This window comes from Engraulis encrasicolus, chromosome 10, assembly GCF_034702125.1.
Source record: "Engraulis encrasicolus isolate BLACKSEA-1 chromosome 10, IST_EnEncr_1.0, whole genome shotgun sequence".
Classification (NCBI taxonomy): domain Eukaryota; kingdom Metazoa; phylum Chordata; class Actinopteri; order Clupeiformes; family Engraulidae; genus Engraulis; species Engraulis encrasicolus.
The window spans coordinates 15,689,378-15,712,776 of record NC_085866.1 but is presented as its reverse complement, the minus strand read 5'-3'; the positions used below and the strand labels follow the sequence as shown (position 1 = coordinate 15,712,776).

Below are 23,399 nucleotides of genomic sequence, written 5' to 3'. Positions count from 1 at the left end.
CCAACAAATACACTTTGAAAAAAATGAATTCATGGCAAATACTATGATATTGTTGGTGAGTGCCCCCCCCCCACCCCCCACCCCCCCCCCCCACACACACACACACACTTTCTTACACGTACAAAGTCCATGTTGACATTACTGACTGTAGTCCTTATGTTGCGTCTTTCTCTCTTTCTCTCTTTCTCTCTCTCTCTCTCTCTCTCTCTCTCTCTCTCTCTCTCTCTCTCTCTCTCTCTCTCTCTCTCTCTCTCTTACTCACTCACTCACTCACTCACATACATACACACACACACACACTATCACTCTCTATCCTCTATCACTTTCTCTCCTCTGATGTTTTTGGCAGAGTAGCACATCTTAAACTTCTGTCTACTTCTACATTTGTGTTGCCACGTGCATGTGTGTGATCTAATCATTTGACGGCAGCTGCGCGTTCACGCGTGTCTTGCCTTTTGAAAAGCCTTCCCAAACATACAAATGAAACATCAAATTAGTTCACCCGCGGGGTTCGTTTTTCCCCGTTAGCCCAACATCATAACTAGTTATTGAACTAGGTGCAAGATCTAAAGCCATTTGCGCACAGGAGGAATTCATTGCAGCTCGCCCCCATCAATAACTCGCTGGCAGTGAACTATTGGAACGAGTCAAGCGCGGGAGGTGAAACGCGGGTCAGGCTGTCTAACTAATATTAAAATGCGTCCGCAGCACTGCAGCGGGGGCCAGCGGGTGCAGGGGGGGCGTAGCCAGTCTACTCGGGCGAACAAAAATCCCCAATGATATTCACAAACCGAAACGGACAATGTATAAGAAAATTACAACCTACTAGCTATGCTTATGCTTCAAGCGTGTTTTAAAAGGCGACTCGAGATGTAAAATAATAATAATAATAATCAGGATGGGCAGTTAAAAAAACAAGTTGTGCATATGCAATGGCTGCTAGATGGTCTGTGTCCCACGCTTGGGCGAAAAAAAAGTTTCCAAAGATGATGGCAAAGGTACACGCGCTTCAAAGGACAACGAAGGTGTGTATTTTTATTCGTAACCTTGTAAATCTTGTAATCGTGTTTTCTCTTTCGCAGAATAGAATAGAAATGATGTATGCAAGTGCTCAGGTTACCGAGCGGTCATATGGTAATGAGTGCAAAAAGAATGGCGAACAATGGAAACTTATTTTTCATCTGCCCTGTCACGCGCCCGCTTTGTGTGCACCGTGTTTGCGACTGAATATTCATAGTCAGGGGGGGCATCTCAAAGGTTGCGACTTGATAGCATCTGATGGCAGAAAGACCCCCCTCTCTCAATCTCAATCACTCTTCACTCCCCCTTCATTCAAATCCCCCCCCCCCACTCCTTCAGAGCTTTTGGGAACGTTATTTGTGTCATTGTGGTAGATTTGATCAACATTATATGATCTCATCATAGCTACTTGCAGTTCTGACAAGTTATGCAACGGAGTAGCAGGGAACTGCAGGCCGAAGGATGTTCGTGGGCATTTAGACTTCTTACCCATGTTTTATACCAGAGAATCAGCTGTGTTCAGTCTATGTGTTCATCCCTTTTCACAAGTCTTGCGGTTATCAACACATCTTTTTTTAAAAAAATATATACATATTTGATGATTTTGGCCAACTATTGACTATTACTGCTAAGTTATAATAGAAATAGGAGAAGTTTTTTTTCATTCTCTCGTTTGTTTGTCCTCTTCCACGCATGTCTTTTAAAATAGAAGATAAATGATGCTGTGGTATAACAAATGGAGCTTGGAAGAATGCTCCATCCCCTGAATAACCCAAAGACAGATTGAACTGGGGACATGTTGACGTTGGCCTGAAATCTCATTTATCCATTTGTAGAAAATGAATCGACATTTAAGCGTCCACAGCTCCATCGTGACTTTTGAAACGGACTAAAGAATATGTTTATTTTATTGATCAGGACCCCCATCATATCCAACTCTGGTACTTATTTTGTAGGACACTGCATGCTCTCTGGCCTGTATAAAAGGGGGGAAAGGTTGTCAAAACTCCTTAGAGCTGTTTCTTTTTGCCTGCTTCTGTCCCTGTGTCTGCCGAGGAACCCTGCACTTCTATCCTGCCTTCCAGCCTTCTGACCTCTTCTAACAGTTGTCTATATGTACCCTGTAGAACCGAATTTGTGTGACAACCAACTAATCGCAAATGCGTCTCTACAGGAATACATGGGCAACTCAAAAGCTACACTCGTCAAGAACTGCTTTTCCCTTTCTATGTACTGCTTTTCTACGTTCTTGTTGTGTTCTAATTGTGTCCAATTCTCTAGTTTTTATTTATTAATTTATTTATTTAATCAGAGCCTTCTTATTTCTCGTGCGTAATAGCATTCGGCGCGGTTCTAATTAAGATAGCTAACATTCCTGTGAGCAAAGTTATTTAATAACCACTTTCATTAGTGCACTACAGGGTGGGCGAGTAACACTTATTTAAGCAGGAATGTGAATGATACTTAGAGGAGCTTTTGAGACCCTTTCTTTTAGTGGACAGTGATTTGTGGCCTTCTGGAACCATAAAACTTATCCAAGGTGTCACCGATCCAATCCATCAGACCCAAAACTATTTCGTCATTGTTCAACAAACCGAACATATGCTTGGGAGAAAGAATGGGTGAGGGGGTGTCTTAAGATCATTTTAACATTTTCTCCAATTTGGGGGTTCATTGATAAATAATTCAAGCAATTCCCGCAAACACTTTAAGATTCAAAAACAAAAAAAACAAAGTTCACTCTTTTTAGTTTATGTCCTTAGTGGGACAACTATATTTCTTCTGCAAGGTCTTCTGAGACAGCTGGGCAAGGTCGGGCCGTGAAAAATGTATCTAATTGTTGGTGAATGGAGATGATTGAGTTGGCCAACTTATAGATAGGTTGCCAAGTTAGTGTTTGTGTCAGCAGCATAGGTATCGCTGTGCGCCTTCTGATCTCGGTACTATGCTTAACATTCAGAATTCTCCTTTATCGTTCTTTATCCATCTCGAGATCATCCTGCTGACCCAAGCACCAAAAACGTGCTGCCCCATAAAGGGCCTATACATCACTTGGAGGTAAGGCCTACCTACTGGTCTTAATGAGGGAGGGCTGGAGAGAGAGAGAGAGAGAGAGAGAGGGAGAGAGTGAGATAGAGAGAGAGAGGGATTACAATAGGCACAAATGAATGTGTATTTGGAATCATCTTTGGTTCCTTATCCGGGAACTACCTCTCACGCTGCCATTGGGCCACCGCGTCACGTGGTAAAAGTAACTTTACAGGGTTGCTCGCTAGTAGGAGGGCTTTATGGAGCAGAAAAACGACAAAGCTAGAAAAATTATTTTTCACTCCAGAAATTAATGATCATGAGCTCGTATTTGATGGACTCTAACTACATCGATCCGAAATTTCCTCCATGTGAGGAATATTCGCAAAATAGCTACATCCCCGACAATCCCGAATATTACAGCCGAGCGAGGGACACTGGCTACCAGCATCACCACCAGGAGTTATACCCTCCACGGTCAGGCTACCCGGAGCGCCAGTACAACTGCCCCAGCATCCCCGAGCCTGACACCCAGCGAGGACATGGACTACCACACTCTGGGCACCTGCTCACAGGCAAGGGGCAACCCGCCTCATGTGAACCCCAGTTACCCATGTCCCCATCCACCCCACCGACAGCCGCAGCCGCCTGCAACCAAGCCACGCCGGAACACCCAAACAGCTCAGCCTCCGCTAAGCAGCCCGTAGTATACCCATGGATGAAGAAGATTCACGTCAGCACCGGTAGGAAACTTGTGTCTCTCTGTGTTCACCATCCAGCTCCCCTCTCATCCTCCTTCTGCATCTCTCTGCCTTCCCTCTCCTGTCTCTCTCGCCTATATCCCCATATCTCCTCAGTGGCCCCGGCTACGATAGGACAGAAGCCTTTGAAATGGCACAACCGAGGTGGATTTACGACTCGGCTTTGGTAATTACACCCACCATAAATTTTATAGCCGAGCTACACTCGGGGCAGCCGTATCACCATGTGGCTGTCCTTGTTTGTTGTGCGAGAAGGAGGGAGAGTTGGGCCAGAGGAAAAAATGCTTTGTGATGTTGCATAAATAATGTAGTGCTGATTTCGACATTAATGTCCCCTTCATTGTGAGGGCACAGCAAGTTTTAGATATTTTCGATTCCCATCCACATCATGTTCCACTGACACCATTATTCCAAAGACCAAGGCACTCTTGTTTACCCACTTCTTCTGCTTCTTCCTTGGCTGCTCTCTCCCTTTCTTCCTTCATTCTTTCCTTTCTCTCTTTCCTCTGTGCTCACATTCTCCCCCTTTCCAGTGAATCCCAATTACAATGGAGCGGAGCCCAAGCGGTCTAGAACTGCTTACACCCGCCAGCAGGTTTTAGAGTTGGAGAAGGAATTCCACTATAATCGCTACTTAACGCGGCGGAGGCGCATCGAGATTGCCCATACCCTGGTTCTCTCGGAACGGCAAATCAAAATTTGGTTTCAGAACCGCAGGATGAAGTGGAAGAAGGACCATAGGCTCCCCAACACCAAAGTCAGATCATCATCTTCCACGGGCATATCCAGCGGGTCCAACACAGCCTCTGCAGTCAGCGTTGTAGGAGCAACGTCGGCTCCAGGCAGCCTCACAACTACCGATGAACTCTCCGGATCTGACCGTGGCGAGGATATTACAAGGTTATAAAAACAATTTCACGAAGCCGAGAGAAATGACTGATAATTTATAGAATATAATATATTTTGTTTTGGTAGTTATCTTGTGCGTAAAAGGGATTTCCATGTAGTCCACAATTACATGAAAATGCATGATATCTAGCATGGATCAATGCAGACACCACTGGATTTTTTACGCGATACAGGGTTTAATTTATTTAAACGGAGGTAAACGGTTTTGTATGAAAAATGCTGTTCTGGATGAAGCAGTAAATGGACAGAATATCCAAGTGTTATTGCGGGCTGGCGACTGCCCACAAGCTGCCAAGGTGAAGTGCACAATTGTTCTATTTATTTCACATCCAGGACTGGAGGACATTCCTTTTTGTATTCCAATGCTACCGTCGAGAACATACGAGGCTGGTCTTGAAAGTAGCTTATTGTTTTATCTGAAGAATTACTGAAATACTGTGTTACTCAGCGTATAAAAAAATTAAATTATTCTTTGGTTTATGTGGTGGTGATGTGTTTAGGCTATAAAGCAGATCATTGTGAGATGCAATAAAACCCCGTTTAGTGTTGTGATAATCATAATGGTCAATAAAAAGTGAGTGTCTATTAGTTTTTAAAAATGCTGGAGTGAATATCATGTTTAATTTTGGGCCAATTGTCCATTCTGTGAATAAACCTTTGATTGGTCTAGTGCTGAAACACATAAAAATGTATTTGAACGGTGCACATATCAAATAGGTCCACATTGAGGGGGAAAAGGCAATGTTTGCTTCGGTAAATATTGTAAGCATTGTTCCTGAATAGAAAAAGCATTGTGCTCCCAAATGACGGGCCTAGGCCACCACGCTACAGTACGTACCTAGCCTATCCATGTGATGTGTATGATGCTAAAGACAAAGTTGCGTAATGCATCATTTCTTTGCAAAAAGAAATGAGCAAAGTCTCTGCTTTGAAATCTCATCCCATAACAGGTCTTGGTTTGGGTGTGCTTCTGTGCCCGGTCATCACTTTTCGTATTCGATTAGGAGAAATAGCCTGGAGATCTTATCTGGCCTGGCTGCAAACGGCAGCTAACTCATTATGGAATTGCACTTCACTCACAGTGTCTTTGCAAATCACCGCCACTGATAGTTAGAGAGATGTATACCCCTTTGTTTAATGCCACATTCTTTGTTTGTTGCAACATTGTTTCCTATTTCTGTAAGTCTATAGAATAGCTGTACAGTTGATTTTAAAACAAGATTTTTTTGCGAGAATGTCAAGCACTGTGTGATGCAGTGCAAATGCAGCCACATTGTGTAATTAGATAAAAGAAATCATTTGAATAGACAGACAAATATTTGTGTTTCTGTGTTTGTGTTTGTTTTTCAAAGAGATGTTTAGGTTCTTCACTTTGCTTACAAAACGATATTGGATTAAGAAGACTAATCATCAGTCTTAAGATCTCCAAGCAAAGCATTTTAGATGCCATAATGGAATTTATAGAAATGAAAATATAAAAAATGCTGGGAAATCATTGATTTAAATAGACTGGGGCTGGAGGTTGCAGGGTGCTAGCCAACGGGACTAGCGTAAACAGCTGCTGCAATTACTATTGTAGGATGCTTGTGTGTAACAGTGCTGGAGGCTTTAATTGGTTGTAGCATGAAGTTGGGCCCTTTTTCCATAGTTTGCCCTTCAATGCAATGGAGAGACTGACGTTATATTGTTTGGAAGAAGTCAAATAAATGTAATGATGATAATCTGAAGAAAACCTTTCATGTGTACCCTATCGAGCACTGCTCAATTAATACTTAATTGAAATGAACGTAAACATATGGGATTTACCTAGGCCCTAAAAGAAAAACAAGCTAACAAAAAACCCTGGTATGAATTCGTTTCTGTTCAGTTTTGTATAAGTTTCCTTTGCTGTTATGCCTCTCTGGGCTTTTCTTCTTCAAAAGTGGCGCTGGGTAGTGCTCCACACGACGTCATTACCTCCTCATCCGGTGTAGGTAACATTCCTCAAGGAGGGGACTAGGCCACAGTATTCCCAAACACTAGCCCATCAGCTGCAGAACGCGAAAGCATTCCAACCAGGATGCGCAATTGAATGCGACTGCGTCCCAACTATCCAAATTCAGGCAAACATTAAATGCAGGTATTTTTTTAATTGAACTGCATAGGCAGTTGCACACTTTAGCCTGAGCAATTACAGTTTGTTTGCGTAAACCACACACATGCAGATAGATGTGTTTTCTCTGCTCACGTAGCCCTCAAACTTATTTCAAGATGTACAGCAAATGACTACTGAATTTGATGGATTGTGAACCGGTGTGAGTTGAATGGAGATTATACAGCGGCCTCCTAGGTGGGGGGCTGTGAAGCACAAAGCGAAGAGGTATTCTAGATCATCAATCAACTGCGCCAGGGTTAGAGTCAATCGAGCTGGAATATATTAATTTATTTTGCAGGTATTCTTCAATAAGTATCATTATCGCCAATGATCGTAATCTGGGCAATAGGTTTTAATGGGCAGAAGGCCACAGGTGCAAACGAAGCCTTTTTTACGCACGGACTTATAAGTCTGACTTGGCCGTGACTTTGGAGAGGCGCGTAAAGGGAGAAGGCCTAGAATGGCTTTCAGGCTCTTCAATGGCCTATTATCCCGCTGGACAGCAGAGAGAAATGAATGAGCATGCCTACATCGCCGCGTCCCGGTCATCCCTTTCTAGGTGCTGTCGCCGCCATGTCGCGAGGCTGAAAAGGTACTCTATTGAAGTTTCGGGCCGAGGCGCGAGAAGGCCGAGTTCATCTCGAGGACATATTTTCTGTTCCATTAGGTCCATTTCAGTCGCCAGGGCCGACCTCTCCCACCCCTGTGACCCGGCTGCATCTCTCAACGTGTTAGCCTACCTTCTGTGCTGGGCCCCATTAGATGGATAGATGTCCTCTTAGAGCCCACCAGTGCGCCCAGTTCTTTGTAAGTTGTGCAGTTGTTTTTTATTTTTATTTATTTTTTTTTATTTTTTTTAGGAAAAGCACAAAAACACAACAAATACCTCTTAATGTATGTCCTCTACAAGTCTTCTGTTGTCCAGTCTTGCACTTTAAATGTCTGTATGAGCACTGTCTATGTCCATACTGTCTTAAGTCCATGTATAAGTACTGTCTATGTCTATACTGTCTATGTCCTTACCTTAATTAGTCTATGTCTGTATGGGAAAGCAAGAAATGTAATTTCAAATTCTTTGTATGACCAGTGCATGTAAAGAAATTGACAATAAAACCTACTTGACTTGACTTGAGTTGTTTGAATGTGGCCGTGCAGTGAGGACATCTGACTGTGTTAGGCTATTGTTGCCCATTGGGGTGACCCAAAGGGAGCGGTGAACTAGCGGGCAAATCTCGCTTGTTATTGTCAGGCCAGCGCTAACTTTTGCCCTTTACGAGCCCTGGCAAACATGTGGGGAAGCCTTGTCGAACGCCTTTACCTACGAGAAAGTGAGTACAAACACAAATATACCCGCTGCATTTAATATGTATCAATACATGGGCTGTCCTTAGTTCGGAGTGTATCTGAAGGTTTTTTTTATTATTATTATTATTATTACAAAGTAAAAAACAATTTAAATCGGATTAACTAATGATATTTGATGCATTGCAGTCTATACTTTAAAATCGATGTTTCTAATGTCGTAACCAGTAGACTATCTAGCATACAATATAACCTACTTCTGTCTCCATTCTTTGCTTCTGAATTGATAGGATTATGAAAACCGTTATACAGGAATTGTGCTTCAGATTACAAATTATATGAATTTCAGACATGCGCTGCATCGTTTTTTGCCTGATTTAATTTTAAACTCAAAATATAGGCTATATGATTATTATAGATAGCAATTGTTTTTTAAAATTGAAATCGATTCCCCCTGTCCACAGTAAGATTAATTTTTAAATTATATTTTTTGGTGTGTGTGTGTGTGTGTGTGTGTGTGTGTGTGTGTGTGTGTGTGTGTGTGTGTGTGTGTGTGTGTGTGTGTGTGTTTCTGAGAGAATAAGAGAGGGGAGAGAGAATAAGAGTGGGGTCTCTTCTGTGCTGTGTGTATCATACTACGCTTTACTTGTCAGATCTTGATTTAAAACTTGCTTTGCATAAATAAACATCAATATTCTCTGCGCAAAAGCCCTGCAAACAACGCGTAAACACGTGTGCGTAAACGCGCGCGTGCCACACACACACACACACACACACACACACACACACACACACACACACACACACACACACACACACACACACACACACACACACAGCCTAATAATAAGAACAACAACACTAACTATAGCCTACTAAATATCATGAAATTAATCCCTACGGTAAGTGTTCGAGATATCGTGCAAAATATTTTAGCGAGGCCAAGCAATTTGGTGAGTTATAGCCTATAGTACGCCTAGATATAATACTCTCTGGCTTACTGACAGGTGTGCACAAGAGAAGGAGAATCAAATAATTGAATGGGGATGTTTTTTTTTACTATTAATTTCGATCTGATGTTGTCTCGCGTCAAACTACTTAGACTGGGATCCTGTTCAACTAGACTTACATTGGGCTCCTCAACTCGTTCTCTTAAAAACAGAACGTCATTTGCAAAGTACACGGCTGCTAATGACACTGAAATAGCTGGACGTCGGTGTACCTGTGAGCGATGTCATTGTGCAACACTGTACCTACAAATCTGTTGGCCCTATGCCCAGTGTCGCCAGATGAGAACCTATTTTAACGCGCTCTGTTAATGGCGGAAACTGATCCATTAAAGTAGGACACCACAAAATGCCATATCTAGGTTAGGGGACTTTTAGTCTGATCTTGCCGCGTCTCTTCTGACTACTGAAGAAGAGTAGATGCACGGACATTGTAGGCAACCAAATGGTGTTTCCAAATACACTTTGTTGTAACCAATTTATATTTTCGAGTTTCCCGTTGTATTGGTTAGCTCACGAGTTAACTTCCTCGTGACTTTTGAATCTCGAGCCTGTTCTGCACAGACAACCTGTGCAAGTTACAAGATCTCAAAGTCACGGCGATCAAATAGCTAGCTTTGTTGGCTTCTTTGGACGCCAATACCTCATCAGCAAACCAACAAATAAATGTTAACTGATTTTTAGGATTGGCCATCTATTACTTATTCAAGTAGTCATTACATCATTGTTATTTGCTTTTAATGGCTGCTGTAATGGTGTAAGCTAATATTGTAACGAGTTGAAACGTAGCCTAGGAAAAAAATTGGCACCAGATTTGGGCATTGGCCAAAATAAGGGACTGTAGTGGAAATGAGGTTAGCCATGAGGCTAACTGTCTTGTCACCTCTGTAGGCTAATTTTAGTTAGAGACCAATGGGGAAATCATTTAGTCCCACCATCATAGCCACAGTAAATGTAATGGCAATTAGTTTGAAACATGAATGTATTTTAATATAGCCAACCTATGGCACACACACCCTTACCATAATGTCTAAAATTACTAGGTAGGTAACCCCCTGGTTCTCTGGGAATAACTCAATTTATGACACATTATGAAAATAACCAGTTCAATATTCCATAGGCCTACAGACAGAATGTCAAAGGCTAAAACAAAACAAAACAAAAATATATTTTCAGCTTCAGAAATGAAAATGTTAAATGTTTCAAAAATAAACGTCACACGGTGGCCTCTTTTATTTTCACAATAAGGTAAATGTAATAAGATAAACTAAAAAAAGTGCTTAAAAAGACTCCTAAGGGTTGCTGAAAGGTATGTGTAGAGATCATTGTTAAGAGGTGATCTGTTTAAACTGCAGCAGTGACAGCGGCATAAAGGCCCTGAGTTGAACACAGGGTCACCAGCACTCTAGTTCCAGGCACCAATGAGAGATTCTCACACACTGACCATCGTTATGTGTGTGTGTGTGTGTGTAATATGCATGTATAGTCCACAGGCCCATTCCCTCCAGTCTCCAATATCACATTACGTCCACGATCGACCCCATACCTGTACTGTAGTTGCGGACGGGCCGGGCCGGGCAAATGAAGTGTGTGCCCTTGTTGTAAGGGCATGGTTAGAAGGCATGTAAAGTGGGGGGACAAGAGACGTATAGGGACCCACACAAAGGCCCAGGCCATCTCCATGGCTATTGTTCTGGGATGTAACCCTCTCACCCTCGCACTCCTGCTGACCCCGCGCTCTCTCCACGCCAAATGGTCTCCCTGACGACCACCAAGACACTGCACCCCTACACACTCACTGCACTGACCACATCTCTTGAGTTGATCATACGTACGTATGTATACGTAGACAACGTTTTCCACCTCCAACCAAAACGGGAACATTCCTTGTTCTGTGGTCAGCGTCATTTAAGTTAGCAACACTTTGGCTACAAAAACTAGTGACAGAATAGGTTTTCGTGTTGTTGCTGTTCAGGGACAGACCACCATAGATGAGGAGCGTCCCAGAAATTGGGGTGTCTGGTTGGCCTATTTTGTGACGATTTCTACTTGCTGATTGGTTCACCACAAGTACTCCAGTCATATTTGTGATATAAAATGTGTTTTAAAAATGTGCCAAATTCCCAAGGTCAACCATTAGCATTATGGTATGCACAGTAACTATTCAGCAAAACACAGCACATCCATGGATGCATGGTTCGTGAGATTGGGTCATCAGTAAAATGTGACATTACTGAGCTAAGGTTGTCCTGACATACTACCAGTGTAAAAAGGCCTTTGTAAGGCTGTTTGATAGTTGCACAAGATTGATGCAGATGTGATACAGTGGCCCAGAGCTCCCAAAAAAGATGCAACTTTTTTTCCTTTTGCTGTGTGTGTGTGTGTGTGTGTGTGTGTGTGTGTGTGTGTGTGTGTGTGTGTGTGTGTGTGTGTGTGTGTGTGTGTGTGTGTGTGTGTGTGTGTGTGTGTTACTGTTTTCTGTCACTGTTCACTGTAGAGTGACAGTAAGGAGTGTTCTTTTGTGTGTGGTGCATGTACTACCTTTGCAACAATATGGATCAGACTTACAACAGGAGAGACTTACATGCATCAGCTCTTAAGCATATGCCCCCAGAGACTAACCATGCCCTGGACCACTTTGAGAAATATGATCAGATTTATTTGTGAAATTCACAGTTAAGCATATATCACATATGCATTCTTACTTTTCTGCAAATCACAGACACAGAAACAGAAAAGACAACATTGACAATATTAGTAGATGTGAAGGTGAAAGAGACACAAACGAGCACATAAACAGAAAAGACAACATTGACAGTATTAGTAAATGTGCAGGTGAAAGAGACACAAACCAGCAAATACTAGACAAACAGAAACTATGTATGGATATGCACACTAGTGATTAGACTGCATGTCAGCAGTGATGCCAGACTGTACGTCAGCTGCAACTTGGCATCAGAGACAGGATTGACACGCATTAGCCACACTTGCTGATAGCATATAACCTTTGACATTCTTTCAAAGGACCATCAAAGCAACTGTTCTCATTGAGAACCATGCGATGCAAGTATGACATGATCAGAGGCTCTGAAGATCCATTTCTGATTTGAGCATAATTACATCATTCTACATTTCATTCTACATACATACATCATTCTACTCTCTGTGGAGTAAGTGCATATCAGTTAGTTTGTAAGCCTTTAGGTTGACAAAGAGTACAAGCTGTTAATACAGCAGTTTCATTGGAAAAGACAATGCGGAGATGATGTAGCCTGGCGTCGCCATCCTATGTACTCCACCCAAAGATTTTGGCTCCGCACCTAGTCTGGCAAAAGCCTCCCAGCTCGGTTCGCTCACTTTTTAGCCAATCAGAAAACAGTTGAGAGTGGTGACGCAGAACTCACCCACGAAGTCCGTAACTGATTGGTTAAGGTAACTATATTCACACTTTTGTTTTGTTATTTGTATGCTTTTGTGACGCTATATCATAACAGTCATGCTAATAAAGAACAATATGGGTTTTAATTTGAATTCGGAATTCAAATGAATTTAAATGGCATTGTAAGATCAGACCATCTCCCACCGTCCACAGAGACGGATTCCTCTTGGCTTTCGCCAGACTGTTTGACGGAGTCAACAGTCACTTTCGCCCAGGCTAGAGATGATGTACCTCCGCACATAAACAGAAGCATATGGTACAGAAGCATGTATGGTACATTTGATCTGTGTACATCTGTAGTGCTGTAGAAGGCTTTGGGTCTGAAAACTGTTCTGCTCAATTGTGGGCTCGATATTGCTTTGTCCATTATGGTGTGCAGAGCTTGGTGAGAACACTAGACACCAGGTAGCCCAGGAACCTCTGAGATTCCCACCAAAAATGTTTTTAAAAAATGTGACCATGACAAGGTTTTAGTGACAGTTAATGTTGTCATTGTTTGAAATGTGATATTATTTATTCATAGCCTAAAAAGACTATTTCTTTATAACCTATGAGCAAACAATCATGCAATCGTGTGATTTGAGAAGGATGTCAAGACATCGGTAGATGATTGTGGCTGAACATGTATCCCTTGGGTAGCCCTCACTAGCCCTCAGACCCAGACAGGTTGGGGATGCCCACTCTAGATGTTTCCAATCTGACGCTGTCTATCAGTTGCATTACGACAGATAATCTAAATACCCCTAAAACTGCCGATCACATCAAGTGCATTAGGACAGACTACTGTATGTAAACACACAAACGCTGGCTAACACATCAGGTGCTTTAGGACAGAGAGACGATCTAAATATCCAAACGCCCATACAGAGACACATGGATCTTAGTAGGAATCCTGCCTGATCATTATAACTCAAAGTTGTGTAGTTGGATGGTAATAGTGTTTTCAGTTTATTTATTTTTTTTAAAACAGTTTTGGTGTTGTCTGCAGCATATAGCATATGCAGCATATAGTTACAGAAGAAAGTACAGGAGCATTGTTTTTTCATGGAGTGTTATGTTTGGGCTCTGTGGCGTGTGTGCCAGCTATCCTTGAGTGGAACAGATTATATTAGGCTATGTATGCTAAAATGCCACGACTCATAAAACTGAAGGACCTGGAGGAAAAAATGAATAGGGTCAGTACTAGTTCTTCAAAGCAATGTCATATACAGCATATAGACTTTTTCTGTACATGAAAGAACCATCTGATGCCGATATGACATAGCATAGTCTGTTATGATCTTAGGCTCTGAAGAGCCATTTATAACTTTGTAACCTTTCAATTAGTGTAATGGTTTATGGCAGAGGTTTCACTCTCAGTGGAACCGTCCAGAGATTTTATGAACCATTTAGGCGCTGTTATTTTTTGAGTGTATCCTGAAACCTTCGCACTGTACGATTTCAGCCAACAATGTGGCTTCTGGGGGACAGGCAAAGTGATTTGTGATGAGGTTACTGCAACCAGTAATGACTGCACTGGACTAATTTTTAACAAGCAAAACAGACACATGAGTTCTAGTGTTGTACGCTCTCACATTCTCTCTCCTTCTCTCTCCCTCTCTCTTCAGGCCGGCTGTCCTTTTTCTCAGTCTCATCCTGGCCTCCTCATCTCTCCGCTACTCTGATAAATTAAAAAAGCAGGGCAATAATTTGGAGGAGGAGATGGGCAGTGTGTCTCTGTGTGTGTGTGTGTGTGTGTGTGTGTGTGTGTGTGTGTGTGTGTGTGTGTGTGTGTGTGTGTGTGTGTGTGTGTGTGAGAGATGACTTATCAGGCAAGACCCTCCTCATCTGTAGTCTCCCCCTATGCTCTCGTAGGTCATTAGAGGTCCCTAGACATGTTGGAAACAAGATGGAAGAAGCCTCCCTCCCGCTCGATCAATCGACACATCCCATGGCAATCTCGAAATATCTCATGCATGCTTGACCACTATTCCTGAGGCGTGGCCGCCGCCACCACCTCACCACCAGCAATGCATGATGACCTCCCTACGCGCTTCAGATTATTACCATTTTTTAATTCCTGAATTCAAAATAGGCATGAAGTAAGCGGGCACTATCAAAGCCAAACTGTGGAAAAAAACACATCCTAGCAATTCATTAATCACAAAATATCACATTGTAATAATAACTATTGTGACCAGGATGATAAAGCTTAGAAAACGTTTGGTTTTGTGTAGAGAATGGCCATGTGTGTGTGTGTGAGCACTGGCCTCGGCGGTGGTGGCACTGGTTGAGAGCGGCCCATTGTCCTGTCCTGCCCTGCATGCTGTCTGCTCTGCTCTGCTCTGCTCTGCTCTGCTCTCCCGGCAGAGCACATATGAGGTCACACGGAGGTCGTGAGGCGGGATGCGCAGCCCAAATGATTTATCTCGTCTTATGAATCTGCAGGGGGTACCGAGAGTCAGTGAGTGAGTGAATGTATAGTGAATACGATATGGTATGGTATGGTATGGTATGGTATGGTATGGTATGGTATGCGGCCATTTTTTCTATATTACATGAGGTTATTTTAGAACAATGCATCGGGTAAGAAACATTTTTATGATTGCATTTTGTAAGTGATAGATTTAACTAGCGAATTATATTGTGTGACAATGATTTATTTCATCTCATGAATCTGCAGGGGGATTGAGTGAAAGAGTGTATAATGGGTATGGTATGCAGTCGTATTAGAATACAGCAGAATTGGGCCTGAATGGGTTTCCCCCTGAAATGGCCTACATTGGCTCTGGTTGTAAGTGGGGATGCTGTGTAATGTAGGAGGATAGGCCTACTGTAAATTCACCAGCTGGTTGTTGGACACCTTGGACGTACCATAGCAGTCTACATGTGTTTTTTTTTGTATAGTGTATCAGGCTTGAAACTTAGGCCTATTTGTTGATGGAAAGGTAGCCATTGAATTATAGCAGTATATAGATGTATATAGTTAATAACATAAAGTTATGTCATCTGATGAATCTGCGGGGGAGTGATCGAGTGAGTGAGTGTATAGTGACTAATATGGTATGTTATGCCGCCATACCCTATATAGAATACTGTAGAATTAGGTACTGGTTGTGTTTTTCCCCTTCGCGCTGGTTGTTTATGGTGGACATACAGTTAGCCAGTCAAAAACACTGCACTGAGTAAGTGAACATATAATTGGTATGGTATGGTATGGTATGCGGCCATTTTAGAACCCTTCTGTATTTGGAGTGATTGTTTTTTTTTTTCCTGAAATGGCCCACCTTTGTTCTGGCTGTAGGTGGGTAGCATAAAATGAAACACTCTTTGATTCATCAGCTGGATGATAGACACTGTGGATGTAGTAGGGTACATTACTTTATGTTTTTAGTAGAATGCATCAGGCTGAACACTTGTCTTCTGATGGCCATACAGTTAGGAAGTCGAACACATTTTTTAAGTAATACACTGAAGCAGCAGGCAACATTCTATGACTGATTTGCAACTGCATGGCTTTGGTTTTAGTTGTTAATGCCAAGCATTTGACATAGCCTACTGTGACTATGCAGCACAACAGTATCAAATGATCTGAATCCTCAAACTCTCTACAGTTCAATTTTCCCAAATTGGGGTATATGGCCTAAAGGCGCAGGTGGTGTGAATTGAGGTGAAATACTGAGATACAATGAAATTCTGAGATACTTGCATACATTTGCAAGTTTAAACTCTTAACTACACTTTAATCACCAAGTGTGCCACTTTTCTTCTCAGCACCATTTTGCAAGGTGCATTGCAGATGCAAATTCAAATCAAAACTTGTGCTGTGACATCACCTGTCCTCCCAGTAGCTGTAGCTGTCAGGTGCACTCCCCACACATTTCCACTGCTTTAATTCAACTCTGCATTGTTTACAGTGATACAGGACCCATCTGCCATAAATCTTCCGGTTGGTCTACCGAGACAGGCACATTTGTATGCATCGTTATAACCAAAAACATCCCTTTTCCATTAGCATTCTCTCCTCGAGTCTCCCCCTCTCTCGCTCTCCTTCCCTCCTACTCTCTCCTCCACCACCTTATCTCTTCTCATGCTCAACTCCATAGCATAGAAAACGGATCGTTAACGCCTTTGTTCCAGAGCAGCCTACATCACCCTGCCGTGGAGCTGCACACCCTGTGTTTTTTTTCCAGAATAGGGACTTTTGCATGGACGGTTACCACCCTGATGACAGGGGTTGGTTTCTGCAGTCCGCCATGTGAATGTGCAACAGCAGCATGTTCGCATGATGTCCTCTTAGATTGACTGAGGATGTGTTTCAAATAGTAAGTCGAACCACTTTCAAAGCAGCTTAGGCTATCCTGCAATCATGTGCTTCTTTAATTGCCGTCATTAATTGATAAGTCAGTAAATTGACTAAGCAGCCCCAATAAACACATACATCATTTTAAAAACGTTTTAAAACATTCTGAAATACATGAAAATGTACTATAGCATCGTTGGAACCCTAGTAGATTTGTTTGTGGTGGCAAAAGATGTGTGCGTAATTTTCCGGGTTTTTATTTTTTTCCTTAAGCTAAAGTTTATGCTGGTCCGACATTTGATGCTGGTATATCGATGCTTTGTGCAGCTGCTAATGTCGGCAGACACAAGAAGAGCGCAGAAGGTAAGGAGGAATTATAAAAGGCTTGACACCCAGAGAGACCGGTGTGCTTTTCTGAGAGAAAGAAAAATGATTTATTGCCACCAGCGTGGTTCACACAGAGTTCACGGAGAATTGTAGTATACTCACGAAGGCGCTGAGTTATGGCCTTGCTGAGCTAGTACATCAAAGATTCCTGCTCCAATGCAGCCAATGTGCTCAACCATGTGAGACACAGGAGACAAACTGAACTTATTTTGAGATTTTCCTGTGTCAAATCGCTGTGAGGAACCCACCGTTTAATTATTTGGAAACACAATATCTATAATGTGACTTCAGATATGCAACACACCTCGTTTTTTGTAGTTTGTGCATGGCTGCGTCTGGCTGTCATGGGGCAGATATCTTGCATTTTCTGCATGTAATTAATTAAAAATGCGCAGGACAGACTTGCTCTCCAGCAAGTTAATGAATTTAATCACGTTCTTTCATGGCGCGGAAAGAAATGCTGTGTGCACATTTTAATTCCTTAGCTGAAATAGCCTATTCAACATTTACTCATTTTAAGAATGGGATATTTATTCTTATTTTAAATCCCACTGAAATAACTCACATAGGCCTACCAAATAAGCTGATGTAGGCGTGTGAAAACCCCACCAATTAAAATACCCGGTTAATTTGGGAATGTTATTTTAACGTCTTGATTTTTCAAATGTTATGGATTGAATGGTGCACGGGGCGCAGACTTGTGTGGAGTAATATGTCATGTTAATGGTGTTGCAGCTTGTCTAGGGCTGGACTTGTAATATGCATGCTGAATGCCTCTGTGTGACAAGCCTTTTGACAGCAATTCACTGAGCTCTGGATAACAAATCGTTCCTAAAACAAGATTGATTTTAGAGGCGCAATTGAGGGAGATAAGGGCAAGAACGCCTTCTTGGTAGGCTATCCCTCCATAAAGGGTGCATTACAAAATGTGTTCAACTCCCTTACTCGGACATCCATGATTGTTTTTGGATGGAATGAGGTTGCATGAATAGCCTGCTGAAATTCTGATTCCTGCTGATGTCTTGGGTACGAGCGAGAAGTGTGGTGTCATTGTGTTTTGTTTGCATTGTAAAGATAATTAATCGAAACGCCCTTTTGTATTTTCACCAGAAATTAGATTTTTATTTCGAAATTGACAAGTTAACATCATATGCAAGAACATGTTATAGCAGGCGTAGTGAACTGCATGTAAACCGATTCAACAAACAACTTGGTTGTTGTTGTGCCCGCCGTATTGGACCACTGGAGCCCATTCAGCGCGCTCTGCAGAGGATCTCTGTTGTTGTCTGAATAGAATGGCATCGGAGGCAAGTCCAGAGGGGGCTTGGAGTCACGTTTGAAGCTATAGCGTTGACCTTGTGCCAAGCTCATATTGTCCAAACCTACTGGGAGAAAAGTAATCTGTGATATTTAGCAATATTATTGGAACAAACACCACATTACAAGAGTCAAGGGAGGAGAATGTGGTAGGCTAATGCTCTGCAGAAATACTATCAAAAGCAATTGTCAACATTTCATATGAGATTGGACAAATATACAACATTGTAAACACCATGTGTAGACTGAATGTGTGCCTGTCTGTTGTATTGTGCAAAATAGTCTACATGAAAACAACACCACAGTCATAATTTAGAAAGATGCATTGTTGGTAGGCTACATCACTACTGTATTCTGATTTACGCATGAAATCAGTCTGTCACAGGGCAATGCATAGCATGGGGTAACCTGGGCTACAGCTCTGAGGGCTAGATGAGGCGAGGTCCGCGCAGCCATTTTATATATAAATCTATAACAAATCAAAATGTTATATACAAAGTCAACAAGTTTCATGTGGGTGACTACAATCATAGACAGACGTCTGCCCCAAGCCAAATAATGTCGATTTGAACGGGTCGTTCATTTTTCTTAATAGACTACTGTAGACTACAGCTCCTGTTTTCTTTGTTCGTCGAGACATCGATATATTATGGCGTTCATTTTTCAGTCGATAATAAGTGTTGAAAGAACGAATGTTAGAGCGCAAGGTTTGCATGCGTACTGGTGTGCGCAAGAACCAGTAGCAGCAGGCTACACCTATAATCGATAGCAACATACTTTTCGTCGGAGTCCTAGATGCTAGTGCGGGGTACTCGCTCTTTGTGTCGCAATGAGTGTCAAAACGCCTTTGTTTTGACCACTCCCATCCATACAATTCAAGTGCATTAGCCTCAGGTAAAAGGTGCACTTTTGCGCAATGCCTGACAAGTTGGCTATAGGGAATGCATGGACGGTCACCAGTAAACATTAGAATATATTTTTAAAATAATAATTATGTAATACTTTATGAATAAATGGGAGTATAATCGCGATCATTTATATCATTGTACGAAACTGCATTTCAACGCATCTTTAAAATAATATTCTAATGACCAAATATACATTACAGTAAATACTGAAAAGGTATTGCTGTGGCAAATGTGACCAAATGACAAGAGGCTATCGAAATAACTATAAACATCACTGCATGAGCCAACGTGAATCAAGTTGCCCTCCGTCCACTCGGACTGAAATAGTTTCATACAACCTACCACATCAAAACGCTGGTAGAATGCTGGTGCAGTTCCTCGCATCTTCTTCTGGAATAGCTGAAACATAGAACAAACACACACAAGTTGAGAATTGTACACATCTCCAAATGTCGCGTAAAACGCTCAGATATGGTTTAGCTAAATCATTACAGTACAATTCTCTGCTATATTTTTCTCCTGCTGAAATAGGCTACTCTCTCCTCACTTCCCATACTTTCCGCCACAGATATGCCTGCATATCTCTCTATGAATAATGTTAAATATATTTTATTTTTCCTCAGATTCACGTGAGGAATGGAAAAGTGGCTGGTGCTCCGGGAAGGACTCTTTGTCCGTCTCCAAGTTGCAGTCGGACAGCTGACAGCTCGAGCATCATTTTCTTTGCGTCGCCATTGGAGGAAACATCCACGTGACATAAAAGGTTTACTCATGTTCCTATACTATGAATTAGCTATAACTTGTTCTTTTCCTGGTCTTTTCCCCCTTGGCGATAAAGATAACATTTTATTTGCAGAAAATAAAAATTCAGAATTACACTTTTCACATTCTGCAACTGTTTTTCACACATTAGCAAAAATGTTCACAGCTGAATTGAATGCGCTTCAAAGTGATTTCCCTCAACTCAGTTCAGCAAATCACAAATCTTATCCTTGTCATCTGCAGGTTGGAGGCTGTGCGCAAGTGTCTGGTGGCGATGAGCTGAAACGCAACACCGGACCTGGCGCCGGCCAAATCCCGGAACTATCACAGCGCACGTACTACTCCGAAACACGTGCTAATGTTGGCGATGGCAGCCGCATCTCAAGTGAGATTTACACCCCATGGAGTTCCCGTGGCTCCTTGGACGGAACACCGAGCGTCGCTGGAGATGCTGCCGTGGGCTCCAGTCAGACTGAGCCAAGTGACTTCTCCCCTCCCTGGCTACCAGCGGAGCACATATACCCCTGGATGAGAGGGATGAGAGGGACGACCCAGAAACACAGGGTGGCCAGCTCTTCCACCAAGACAGGTCTGGATCTTTTTATTTTTATTTTTTTAATCTAATCTTTTTTTGACCAGCAATTAACAATTGCATTTATTAAGATCTGCTGCAGAGTTAAAGTAAAAATTAATACTGGCTTGGTGAGGGGGTTCATATAACTGAAGTTAGATGTTGAAACAGTTGCTGCAGCTAAAAAGTAAAATTCATTAAAAAATAAATGTGTGCTTTTCAGATGTAGCTTTATTTACTCACATTGTGAAAATAGACCAAAGCCCACTTAAATAGGTATCTCAAATGATCACAAGCTCATTCTTTTGACCTTTTTTAAGATATTACACTCTACATTCAGGAATATGTTATACATGTGTAATAAGGTCAGGACTTACATAACAGGGTCAATATGCCAAAGACACAGGTCAAGAGATGTATCTGTATAGGAGAAGTTGGTAGGCAAAGTGTGAACTCATTCAAGTTTTCGCTGTTCTATATCACATAAAACACATCAGGACAGATTACTTTTTGGAGCTTTTGTGGGTGATATTGTAATTCAGGCTCACCAGTGACACCCTGGTTGGTGTCAGAACCCATTAGCTTGTGGAATAAGTTCTAGCATTATCAAAGATCCAAAAGGTTAACATGATTACAAGTCATGACCTTATCACTGCTACAGCATGATAGGTGACTTCAGAGTGCTCTAAATATTACAGTAAGAGGAAATACAGGCCTCTCAGCACTTAAGTTCAAACATCAATATGATAACGGATACTTTTTCCCTCATTTTCAGAATATGATACATTGCTACATTAAGCAGGAATGCCTGGGATTGTATCTCCTGTGAAGAGCATGTAAATGTTCATATATATGTTCAAACTCTTCTAATAATGTTCAAACTCTTCTGCTTTTATTGAGGAAGCCAATAGCTCTCTCTATATGTAATAGTTTGCTGAAGTCCCTTAACATTACACATCACTTATCTTCAAAAATGAATATGAAGTCCTTTTTGACAAGGAAAGGAACTTGTTTCTGTACATTGTGAATGTAGCTTGACCTCACAGATGCACACATTATGGTATTACTGTACATTAATATATAAATAATAGGCTATATTACAGATGATACATCTGATACATTATGATTTCACGTTGAACATTTTCTAACGTTGAAAGAGCCTGAGGAGGAATGAATGTATAAATTGTATAGGAGAAGTCAGGGGCGCAAAGTGAAAAGCCTACATTTGACTACAGTTCCACCTCGGTTTGGAAGCGAAATGATCAAATGATAAACTGCTCGCATTTGCTGTGCGGGCAAGGGCAGCTCCAGTAAGACGAATGGCACAGGGCTCTATGGCAGTCTCTTAGTTTAAACCATTTAAAATTAGGTGCACTCAGACACCAAGTCGATTCTTCATAGCCCATTTAGAAGCGCAGAGGCAAAGGCAAATGGGTTGCAGGCCAGTTAATCTGCACAGTTACGCCCAGAACAGGGGTCCCTGTAAGGACAAGGCGGAGAGGAGAAGAAAGAAAATGCCTTCAAACTCTGAAAAGAGATCTTGCCTCTCTGATTTCGTAGAATCCAGTGAAGCTGAGCAAACGCTGGAAAAATGAGCTCCATTTATTACCTCAGTATTGACTCTGAAGACTGTTGATCTCCCCCCCCACCCCTCCCTCCAGCCTTTTTCATGTTTTTTTGTGTCATCGTTGTTTGTGAGAAAACTAGACATCTTCAGGTCATATTGCATACAGTGCACAGACTGGCTATCTGGCAAAGCCACTGATGTGTGGTCATGTGTGATTGTTGTGTGTCTCCGCAGGCGAGGCAGGTGTCAGCATCAGGACCATCCGTGGCATCAGCAGCAGCAGCAGCAGCAGGTGTGATGGAGGGGCCAGGTGTGACGGGCTCCGGGTGATGGACAGGTGCCGTCTGAGGGGCATCGGTGGCGGCGGAGTGGGAGGCGGAGGCGGAAGCGGTGGAGGGAAGCGGGCGCGCACCGCCTTCTCCAGTTCCCAGCTGCTGGAGCTGGAGAAAGAGTTCCACTTCAGCGCCTACCTGTGTCGCCCGCGGCGACTGGAGATGGCCTCTCTGCTCAAGCTGAGCGACCGGCAGATTAAAATCTGGTTCCAGAACCGCCGCATGAAGTGCAAGAAGGACCACCGGGAGAGAGTGATGGCCACCGCTGCCGTCGCCGCCATGGGCCGGGTCAGCGCCGCTGCCTCCTCCTCTTCCTCCTCCTCCTCATCATCCTCAGTAGACGTGTGTCTGGCCGGCCTGTCGTCCAGTCCACCTGCGCACAGACTCATCAGTGCCTGTCAGAGAGGCGACATCGCGCTGCCGTCACACACGTACCTGCTGTGTGAGATACCTCATCACCACGCCGCGCCCAAGCTAAGTGCTGCCTATTACTTGCCGGTGACAGCCAATTCCGATAAGGCCAGGAGCGTCAGTGCCAGACACGGTGGCAACGGCGGCGGTGGCAGCGGCGGCAGAGGGACATCCCGGGACGTGGCTGTCTCCCTGAACGTTCTGGAACACGGACTCGACGCTCCTGGGCTGTTTGGGCCTGACAGCTCTCTCTCGGCTTCAG

At 42.7% G+C, this 23,399-nt stretch overlaps 2 protein-coding genes and 1 long non-coding RNA gene across 6 annotated transcripts in view; 2 read left to right on the top strand and 1 right to left on the bottom strand.

Moving 5' to 3' along the window:
- Positions 1-20,209, top strand: part of hoxc10a (homeobox C10a) — a 63,733-nt gene extending 43,524 nt beyond the window's left edge. For both annotated transcript variants that reach the window (XM_063208162.1, XM_063208160.1), the window contains exon 4: positions 20,118-20,209. The gene's annotated coding sequence lies outside the window, so the exon portion shown is untranslated. The remainder of the gene's footprint in view (positions 1-20,117) is intronic.
- On the top strand, positions 1,682-20,197 carry LOC134456698 (homeobox protein Hox-C4a). Its single transcript, XM_063208164.1, has 3 exons — positions 1,682-3,791; positions 4,343-4,709; positions 20,118-20,197. The coding sequence occupies exons 1-3, from the start codon at positions 3,362-3,364 to the stop codon at positions 20,125-20,127; spliced, it is 807 nt and encodes a 268-aa protein (XP_063064234.1). The 5' UTR covers positions 1,682-3,361; the 3' UTR covers positions 20,128-20,197.
- The window catches only part of LOC134456702 (uncharacterized), a 136,260-nt gene continuing 127,207 nt past the window's right edge, over positions 14,347-23,399 (bottom strand). For all 3 annotated transcript variants that reach the window (XR_010036360.1, XR_010036362.1, XR_010036361.1), the window contains 2 exons: positions 19,837-19,893; positions 14,347-18,654 (listed from right to left, as the gene is read on the bottom strand). This is a non-coding gene — a long non-coding RNA (uncharacterized LOC134456702). The remainder of the gene's footprint in view (positions 18,655-19,836; positions 19,894-23,399) is intronic.